Consider the following 10254-nt stretch of genomic DNA (forward strand, 5'->3'; position numbering starts at 1 on the left):
TACATTTAATGCAAAGTACATAAACGTTCAAACTCAAGTGTGGGGACAAAGCCGTACTGGGCAGACTACGGAAAGAATCTTGGGAGTTGGGAAAGCCTGGATCAATTCTGGGTCTCCCTCGGGTCTCCCTCGGTAGTGCTGTGAGCTTGTGTCTGCTGCCTTATTGTTTGTGTCCTGAGTGAAATAAATTAGGGGAAGGTCCAAATGGAAGTTTTTGGTAGGGAGGAATTACAGTGCCTGAGGTCCTATGCACCCTCGTTCCCCCAGGCAGCCAGTTTTTCTTTCTCAAAGTCTCTATTTCAGAGCACTCCACTCAGACCAGATAAGAACTAAGGACTGGAAGGATGGCTTCACCTCTGGTCAAGTGCAGTCAGCAACTGTGTCTGGAGCCAGGTCTTTCTGTCTGAGGCTGCTTCAGGTGATTCCTGATACATTCTTTCTTTGGGATGAAGGCAATGTTTTACAAAAGATCACATGGAGCTATGCTACTCAGTTATTATAGCACACCATAACCACTGAAACGGCATCTAAACCTCCGGGAGTCAGACCTGGCTATGTTTGTTCTTCACTCCAGCTGCGTCTGTGTGCGGTTTGGCTCGTGCTGCTCTGTGCCCCAGGAAACCCTAAGCTGCCTTGCCCTGAGAGGGACCCGTGGGTGCAAGTCCCCAAGCTCTCTGCAGTGCAGCACAGCCCACCCTGTCCCTTCCCTCCGCGCCTGATGTGCAGCGTCACGCAGGCTGGGCACTGTCAGGGAATGAGGTACCCAAGGGGGGGCTCTTCAGTAACCCATCCTGCTCACGCCCTGCCTGCCGTGGGGTTTCTCCCTGGACTAAAGATTTCTCCATCTCTGTACACAAGCAGGGATGACATCCTGCAATGGGAAGGTGCACACCCTAGGATCCTGCAACTCAGGTCCCCTTTTGGTAGCAATTGCAGCACGTAGCCACCTGGGAGGAAGGGGAGATTAGAAGGAGAAACCCCACAAAAAACAGGGTGAAACCCTGCAGGAGTGAGTCACCCAGCACCTCTGCAAGGGGCAAGGGCCAGACATCTTTCCCCAATCCCTGCTTCTGCCCATTCTGGGCAGGTCCTGGCATAGGCCTGGTCATGGAGCCTGGGAAAACCCAGCAGGAGCCCAGTGTCCTGCAAGGCGTCCAACGGGCAGCACAAAGCTGAAGCAAAAGCACTTCAGCAATGCCCATGAAATCTACAGTGGCTGAGAGCATGATGCCGCCTCTTCAGCCGGGGTTTTGGGAGGTGTTTTTAAACTTTCTATATCCAAACCCCACACCTGCAACCCCAAGACACTGCTCCGGAGGTTGTGGGTTCTGCTGGGGAGCACGGAGGCCTGCTGGCAGGGTGCTCACCTACTGCAGTAGGTGCTCATCCATGGGGAGCATTGCTCCCACACCCACCCCTGCCTCCTGCTCGGGGGAGAGGCAGAGCCCACCGGCCCGTCGGTCGGGGCCCGGAGAGGCGGAGGGCATGGCCGGCGGCAGGGCAGGTGGGTCCGGGAGGCTGGGGGCTCCCCCCCACCCCGGGCCACCCCCTCGGACACCGCGGGCCTCGAAGTGGAGAGGGGCGGTCCGGCCGCTCCGGGAGTAGCCGCGGCTCCGCCTCGGGGTAGGGGCGTCCGTCGGGGCAGCCCCCCCCCGCCCGCCCCCCGGGCTGCGCGACCCCCGGGGCGGGCCGCTCCCGCCCGCCCACCCTCCCTCCCTCCCTCCATCCCCTCCCCGGGCCCATATAGCCGCGGGGGGGCGGCGGCGGCCGGCCCGCTCGCCCCGACGGCGCCGGGCGGCGGAAGGCAGCGTGCGGCGGCCCCCGCGTCCTCATCCCGCCGCCGCCCCGCAGCGGGACCCCGCGCCGGCGGCTCCCGGGTGCTGCCCCTCGGCTTCCCGGCAGCTCCGTCCCCTCCCCTCCCGTCCCCGGCCCGGCATGGCGCTGTCCCTCGCCGGCGAGTCGGTCCCCGCAGACGGCGGAGACGCCCTCAGGATGAGCCCCGTCAGCCTCGCTGTCTACTACTCCCCTTTCCTCCCTCCCGCCCAGTACTTCGAGGCGGCCCCCGATTTCTTCCAGCCCTTGAAACCCCTGGGCGGGCTGGTCCCCGCCTCCCCGCCTCTGCCCCCCTTCAGCTTCAGCAGGGTCCCCGCTTTCCTGAGCCAGCCTCCCCCCCCGCCTGCCGAGCCCTTCCCCGGCCTCCCCCTGCCCCTCTACGCCAAGCCTCCGGCCCCCTTCCCCGCCCGGGAGGCCTCTCCCCGCGGGGCAGGGGCGCCAGGCTCCCCTCCGCCGCCCTACCCGAGCCCCCCGCGTAGGGCTGCCCGCAGCCCGGGGGCCGGCGGGGTGGCGGGGCAGAGCTACAGGTACCACTTCACCGAGGAGGAGCTCAACGCGGTGCTGTACGGGGCGCTCCGAAGCAGCCAGCTGGCCGGGAGCCTCCACGCCATCTCGGGGCTCCGGGTCCTTCCCGCCAGCCCGGGTAAGGGGGTCTCCGGTAAGGGGCTGCCGCCGGCGGCGGGGACGGGGGGGGGGCACCGGGCGGAGGGTCGCTCCTTGCGGCCGGGTGTGCTGCTGGGGCTCGGGGACTGTCCCCAAAGGGCTGCAGGCCGTCCCGCGGCAGCCAGGCTCGCTGGGCATCGCCGCGGGCACGTCGGGTTTCCCTTCCCCGGGGTTTTCTTGGGTTCCGAGCCCACCCCGGGGAAGAGTCGGGGGGGTAACTCGGGCTGCGGCCGATGTCGGGGAGGGCAGGGCCCGCTCCCCCTGCTCTGCCACAGCGGGGTGAAGAAGGGGTCCCTCTTCTGCAGGTGCTGCGGACTCCGCCGCCGGCCCGCTCCTCGACAGGGACTCGCTGCAGCTGCCCGAAGGTAGGGGCCCGGCGGTGCCTGCGCCCAGCCGCGGCGGAGCAGGCTCAGCCCTCAGCCCGCCCTGTCCCCCGCAGGGCTCTCGGTGCTGCGGGTGGCCTACGGGGACGTGTCTCAGCTCGGAGTCTTCTGCACGGACCCCATCCCCAAAGGAGTCCGCTTCGGCCCTTTCCAAGGCAAAGTGGTCAACACCAGCGAGATCAAGACTTACGACGACAACTCGCTGATGTGGGAGGTAGCGGAGGCACGGCCGGGCTACCCCCTGCACCCCCTAAACGGAGCCGGGGCGAGGCTTTCGGTCGCCCCTCTCCCGTAGCCTGCAAGAGGGACTCGGCCCAGTGTGGGTGGTGGGACTGGTGCGAGGGGGACGGTGGCGGGAAGGGTCCCTCGAACCTGATCCTGTTCTCCCTGCTCTCCAGATCTTCGACTGCGGGCGCCTGAGCCACTTCATAGACGGGAAGGGCACCTCTGGCAACTGGATGTCCCTGGTGAACTGTGCCAGGTTCCCCGAGGAGCAGAATTTGACGGCAATCCAGTGCCAGGGGCAAATCTTCTACGAGAGCTGCAAGGAAATCTTACCGAAGCAAGAGCTGCTGGTGTGGTACGGCGATTGCTACGTGCAGTTCCTGGGCATCCCCATCAGCCTGAAGGGCATGCCGGAGGGGAAGAGACCCCCGCAGCACCCCGAAGGTGAGCCTGCCAGAGACCCCCCGAGGGGCACTGCCCCTTATTCCCATGGACCTGTCCCTGGCCGGGATTAGGTTCGAATTAAGGGAGCTAAAGGAACTCGGGCATCACCTTTTCCCGGCTGTATTTTACTCTGAACGCTTCGCGGTCCCCGTGGTGAGCCGGTGGCGGGGTGACCGGCCCTGCCGCGGGGGTGCCCTGGGGTGGGGGTGGCCCCGCAGCCCATGTCCCGGGGGTCTGCCCGCCCTCCCGGGTAGCCGGCTCCCCCTCCCTCCCTTGCATCCTCCAGCACCCCAAAGAGCAGCTCCCCCTCGGCACCGGGAGCCCGGGGCTTGCACCGAGGGCTGCTGCCAGCTCAGAGCAAGAGGCGCCCCTTTCTGCCCCGGCAGTTGCTCCTCGTTCGCGTTTCCTCGGGGAGTTAAAAGCGTTCATATGGCGATTGTAAAACATCTGGCGGGGCCGGGCTGAGCTTGCCTCTGCTCCCCAGCGCCGTGGTTGGAGGGTGGGGGTGTGGGTGTGTGTCCCGTTTTCGGAGGAGAGGAGCTTTTTGAGGGGCATTCCTGGTTTGGTCCTGTTTTATCCCACCATTGCCCACTCTTGACTTAAGGCTATTTTTCGTGCAATCAACACTCTCAGTAAACGGGGCCGGCTGAAGTCGTTCCGATCCGATAATGCCGATATTGCTTGCAGAAGAAATGCCAAATGCTCTTACTCCGGGAGTAGTTCTGCTTAGAATGTGCAAAAAGCATGATGTTCTTAGAAGCGAAACTTATGTTCGGAGAAAACGAGTTTGTGCCATCGCAGGGAAAGCTGGAGCGGCTGAGGGGCGGCTCGGCGGGGGGCAGCACCGAGGGAGAGAAGCGAACTGGCGTGGAAATTTGGCATGGAAATTTTTGTAGCTGTTCTCTTAAGGTGCCTGGTTCAGAAGGCTGGTAAACAGTTCATTTCGTTTCAAGGCGTTAAGTCAAAGTTACTTTTATTAATGGCAGAAAAGGATGTGTAAATTTTGAAGAATTTCGGCTGTTGTTCCTAAATTCAGCCGTGAAAAACAGTTTGAAATAGAAAAGAAAACCAAATAAACGTGGTTTTGTTGGACAGGGTTTTGAAAACGGTAGAAAAGACGTGTAAATTTATTTATTTTCCTTTTTGGGGTGGGAGGTAAAATTTACGGACAAAATTGACAAGAAATACCTGGAAATGACTTTAGGTGGGACTCACCGTTGGGTTTTTTTGTTTCTGTTTTTTTGTTTTTCTTTCTTTTTTTTTTTTTTGTGTGTTTTTTTTTTTTCCTCCCACATACCCACTGGCATTTTATGGGGATACGAGGATTAAATCCAGTCTTCGCTGAAGTCAGTAGCTAAACCCGATCATTTTATCCACCCGTGCACGGTAGTTCGCTCCCCTCCGTTAGAAAGGCAAGTGGAGCGGTGTGTTGGCTTAAGAAATCCAACGTGTATTTCACGAGTGATATTGCCAGAATCCGTTTGCCGTCATTGCCCCCCCGGAGCCGTCAGATTCCCGGCTGGGTAGCGGCTCCCACAAGAAGAAGGTCAGAAGCGAGCCCCTTTTGCCGCGGTGTAACGGGGAGGTGGCACTGTCCCTTCTGCTGTACAGAAGCCGGGGAGAGCTTTAAGTGTGAGCGCTGCGGCAAGGTTTTTGCCTACAAGTACTACCGGGACAAGCACCTCAAGTACACTCGCTGCGTGGACCAGGGGGACCGCAAATTTCCTTGTCACCTTTGTAACCGATCCTTTGAAAAAAGAGACAGGCTGAGGATCCATATTCTCCACGTCCACGAAAAGCACAGACCTCACAAGGTGAGCCTGCTCCCGGGTCTCTCCGCAGGTACTGCCTCTTCTAGGGGACTGATTAAGGAGGGGTTTTTGCCGAGGTAGGATAGTGATGATGTTCCCCCTCCTCCAGTTTCCCTGGCATTTCTCTGGTGGGACTGCTCTGCCTGTACAGGGAGAGTTTGTCTTGTGCAGTAGAGTTTAGTTGAAGAAATTTAATGGTTTTTTTATCGGGAAAATAAACCCCACAGTCTCAGTGAGACTTTGAAAAGAAAAAAATAAATCTCCTGGGATTTTTGGATGTTTGCATGTGGCTTTTGCTTTTTTTTAAAAAAAAAAAAACCAACAGTGTGGGGCTAAACTGTGTGTGAAGGTGCTCCACATGTCCAGGATCTGGAGAGATGATGTCCCATGGCCCTCACTCCCCCCTTTCAGTCTGAGGCCCGACAGACATCTGTGGCTGTTGAGACACAACAGCAGTTGAAAGTTGTACGTTCAATGTGGAGCAGACTTTCAGCTGTTGGAAGAAAATCCTTGCTGAGATTCTTGCCTCATCTCCACTAAACACCTCTCTGTAGCACCAGTTTCCTCCAAGTGCACTTAGGGAGGCAAATCAGACTTTTCCGAAAGGCTTGGGGAGGGCAAGTTCCAGTGCTTGAAAGGGCACACTTTTAAATCAGTCCTGAAAATTCTCCAGATACCTCTTTTAGAGATTGTCCTGGAATAATGTGAATTTTTCAGGAAAACTTTTATAATTAAATCAGCAATATTGCAATGTCAGAATATCACATTGATTTAGTAACAGATGAAAAATATAATTCTGTTCTGAGGTACCAAATACCATGTCTTTCTTCCCCTCTGCCTTGCCTTTTCCCCTTTCCCCTTTCCTTTTCCCCTTTCCTTTCCTTTCCTTTTTCCACATTTATTTTGGAATGCATACAAAAAAACCCTTTAGAACAGCAGGAAGATATACTTGTTCTGAATATATTGCATTTATATGAGAACAGATCAACCCAAAAAGCAAAGATGGAAAATGTGTCAGTAAAAAAAAACTTGCCTTCTTTCAAAACCGGTCATAGTTTAGCTTATTTTGAACTTATGAAAGATAATTTTAAAATTATTGTAAGGTGGAAATTATTTTGGGGCTCATACAGATTTCACTGAATCAGTGCAAGTCTCTCGGATGACCTCAGGTCCCTCTGATGTGGGTTTTGTCCTGTCGCAGCCGGCCGCAGAGCGCACACCACGCTGCAAAGACCAGCAGGTCCTTGGGTGGGAGGACGAAGCGCTGCTTGTTTCCCTCCTCTAAGGAGAGGCACTTCTGACAGAGCGAGCTGTAGGCTGAGTGCTGTGACTGACTTACCGGTTCTGAAAAATGGTTACTATTTTAAAAGGTCCCCTTAAATATTTTTTTTTTAGTGTTTATCTTACTTGTTGGGCAAAAATTCAAAGTAGCAACTAGAGCGTCATTTGCATTTTGATGAAAAGATTATTTTACAGAAATTTTCAAGTTTTGATCACTGAAAGTCAATATTTCCTGCCAATGTTCTGAAGAAGGATGCTTTTTAATGAAATGTTTTTAACCACACACAAAAAAGCTTTGAAATTTTACATTATTTCGCCTTTAAAAAAAAATCTGTTCTTAAAACCAAATAAAAATTCTGACTATTTCAAAATGCTACTGCTTAAATTACTACTGTGTTTGTAAATAAATAAATATGCATACACAGATAAATAGGTGTATAAACATAAATATATGTAGGAAATCACATGCATACATCATCCACATACCTATTTTTAATTTTTAGCTACGTTGTTGTGCACTTCCTTTTAACTTTATCCCTTTTTCACCCCCCCAGTGCTCAGTGTGTGGGAAGAGCTTTTCTCAGTCCTCCAGCCTGAACAAACACATGAGGGTTCACTCTGGGGAGCGCCCCTACAAATGTGTCTACTGCAACAAGGTATGGTGAAGTCCCGTCCCTCTGTCTGTCCTCTGCTGCGCTCAGCATCACACCACACCTTGGTGGGGGGGGCTCTTTCCATGCTCTGCTTTCTTTTTCAATTTTTTAATAATTGCTTTTCTGTTTTCTTTCAATACATTGCCTTCTATTTAAGTTGATCACGAGATAAGTGATAGTCTGGGCACAGTTGTGGGTTGAAGTGACAGGGCTGGCTGAGACTGAAGAAACCGTGTCTGGTCTCTGTCTGATGTGGTCTCTGTCTGATGTGGAATTTGTGTCTCATCCCAGCTCAGAGAGCTGCCGCAGTGTTAAGGTCTAGGAAAGCTTGAGAGCATTTCAAATACCATCCGAGGCACGCAGCTAGATCCAATATTCCCCTTTTTCACCAGGCAGGTAGTTTTTGACATTACTGACACTGCTTCTGGAGTGCGGGTGAACAGATTTGGCCCATAAACTGAACGCGCACGATATGATTTTGTGCACGCTTACCTTGAAGTAACGGGGCAATCAATGTGCAACTGGGCACGGAGGTTTCATCTGAAAAAGAACGTGACTAGAGCCATACAGCACTGATCAAAAACGTGCTCAGCTGTTACTGCCCTTCACAGCAAGGTTGATTCGGGTGAGCTCTCCCAGTGAGAGCAGTGACTGCTCTCCCAGCAGATGAGGGCTGCTGGATGAACATTGGTAGGGCTCCAGGTGCTATGGAGTGTCCGTGCAATGCAGAAGCACCGCCAGCATGTAGTAAGATGCTCCTGATTTTGGAGCTAGACAAGTGTTGTTTATGGCTGGCTGGACCAACACGGAGCTGAAGTGTCCTGTAGTAAAGGACCTTAGAAGAAGCTCCTTTTGGCTATTATGTTTTTTCCTTTCCCAGAAAACCTGAACACTTGTAGGCAGAGTTTAGGATGAAATGTCATCCTTTAATCTTCTGATCGCAGGGAGAGGTGACAGAGCTTTACAGGTTGCTCTGTGAGCAGATTTCTAGGGTGTGTGGGACCCTTGACCAGCCCCAGCCGTTCTGGTAGGACTGTTGCAGATTGGATCAGACCAAACCATTAGTCCTCAGGCTGCAGGATGCAGCTGTCTTGGGACAGCATTTCTGTGGCTGGGAAACCAGGGGCTCGTTTAAAGTGTCCTCATCCACTCCTCCTACACAGCCACAATTCCTCTTTGCCTCTCCTACCTCTAACGGTGGCTGTGCTCCGGGGCAGCTTTGCTTTCCCTGCCCCTTTGCTCGCTATCTCGGTGACATCGTGAGATTAGAGGAAAAGCGTTGGGGCAAGATCACGATTTTGGCCGTTTTGATAAACATCTCCAGGGACTTCTGTATAGGGCTCTCTGATGTGTTGTTTGTTTGTGGTTTTTGTTTGTCTGCAAATAGTGAAAGTGTCTTTCTTGGGGAAAAAAAAAAAGAAACAGGGAAAACATGGGCTACTTTGCAACATTCCTTCTCAAGTCTGGGTGAGAGGGTTTTCCCTCCAAATGCAGGAGGAGTCTTTAGAACGGAGACAAAGTGTGATTGTGCACATTTTGCTACTCGTGAGGGGGGGAAACAGGCTGGAATGTCTGCCTGAAGGAAGAGCAGAGTATGACGGGGGAAAATGAAACTGGAAAGGATGGGTGCTGGACTGACCGCATGGATGAATTCTGACAGCTGTATGTAAACATAAAATGGCATCACTCTGAAAACGAACTTGCATTATGTCTCTCCCAGGCATAAAGGAGCTGCAAAGCTAATTAGGACAGTAATGACTTCTTATCCTTTGACATGTAGAAGGTATTTACTGGTGCCTGGTCAGAAATCTTTCTCTGAGCTTCATCTAACTCCATGGACTCAGCCGTATCTGTATAGCTGAGTGTGATAGCTGTTGGCTTCTGGTTCCTGGTAGCTGGAAGGTTTTGTTCTTTCTCCACTTATCTGAGGATGTGAGCTATTTGAGGACTTACTTTCAGGGGACAGTGTTTCTGATGGGGTCTGAGTTAGAAGAGCCTGGGGATAATATATGAAAATAGATTATTTTCAACTCCTCCCCCCTTTCTGATCCCTGCCCTTTCAGGCATTCACGGCATCCAGCATCCTGCGCACTCACATCCGCCAGCACTCGGGGGAGAAGCCCTTCAAGTGCAAGCACTGCGGCAAAGCCTTCGCCTCTCATGCAGCCCACGACAGCCACGTGCGCCGCACGCACAGCAAGGAGAAGGGCTGCACTTGCACGGTGTGTGGCCAGCACTTCCCAGAGCAGGAGGATTACCACTTCCACATGAAGATTCACACTGCTCATTAGTCAAGAGCCCCGCGGACACATCCCGGACCAGCTTCGTGTGTGTATCGGTCTATGTGCATGTGTTTGTGCGTGGTTGTGTGCACGCCGCAGGAGGTGACGCTTACCCTCGCAGCGACTCTTTGGGTACATCCTGGGCATATTTCTGAGTGCAGGGGACAGGAGTTTCTCACCTGGGTAGGCTGATGCCAAAGTGGGGTGAGGTCCAACACAGGCTACCCCACCTTTCCCTTCCTCTCCTCCCACACCCTAATTTTCACAAAAGGGAAACAGAAGCAGTGAACCTTTTGTGCACAAATATCACTGTGAGGAGTGTTTCTGTGCCTCTAATGCACCACATCTACGGACTGCCTGGTGCTGTCCATACCAAAGCTTGAGTGAGGGACGTTTTTATCAAGGGCATTTCCCAAAGCCCGTTTAACCTGCTTGTTTTGTTTGGGTGCATGGCCAGGCATGGGGTCTACTTCCCCTTATTGTGCAAGTCTTTTAATGACCCTCTATTTGAATGTGAACTGCCTCAGACATACCGACTCGTGGATCAGCATGGGGTATTTAAATTCCATCTTCGAGACTGACTCAGGATTCCAGAGGATGCTGGACCCCAGAAAGCCCAGGGGGAGAGGGGGGCAGGGTGTGATGTAAAAGCTGCAGACCTAGCAGAGATATTGGAGGT

General features: G+C 53.7%; 1 protein-coding gene across 1 annotated transcript; it reads left to right on the forward strand.

Annotated features, from left to right (window-relative positions):
• Positions 1–1935: 1935 nt before the first annotated feature.
• On the forward strand, positions 1936–9584 carry PRDM14 (PR/SET domain 14). Its single transcript, XM_064445434.1, is given in 7 exon segments — positions 1936–2179; positions 2279–2498; positions 2703–3093; positions 3278–3548; positions 5160–5362; positions 7195–7296; positions 9357–9584. Coding segments are annotated over 7 exon segments (1659 nt in total).
• Positions 9585–10254: the final 670 nt, after the last annotated feature.

This window comes from Phalacrocorax carbo, chromosome 2 (assembly GCF_963921805.1).
Source record: "Phalacrocorax carbo chromosome 2, bPhaCar2.1, whole genome shotgun sequence".
Lineage (NCBI taxonomy): Eukaryota > Metazoa > Chordata > Aves > Suliformes > Phalacrocoracidae > Phalacrocorax > Phalacrocorax carbo.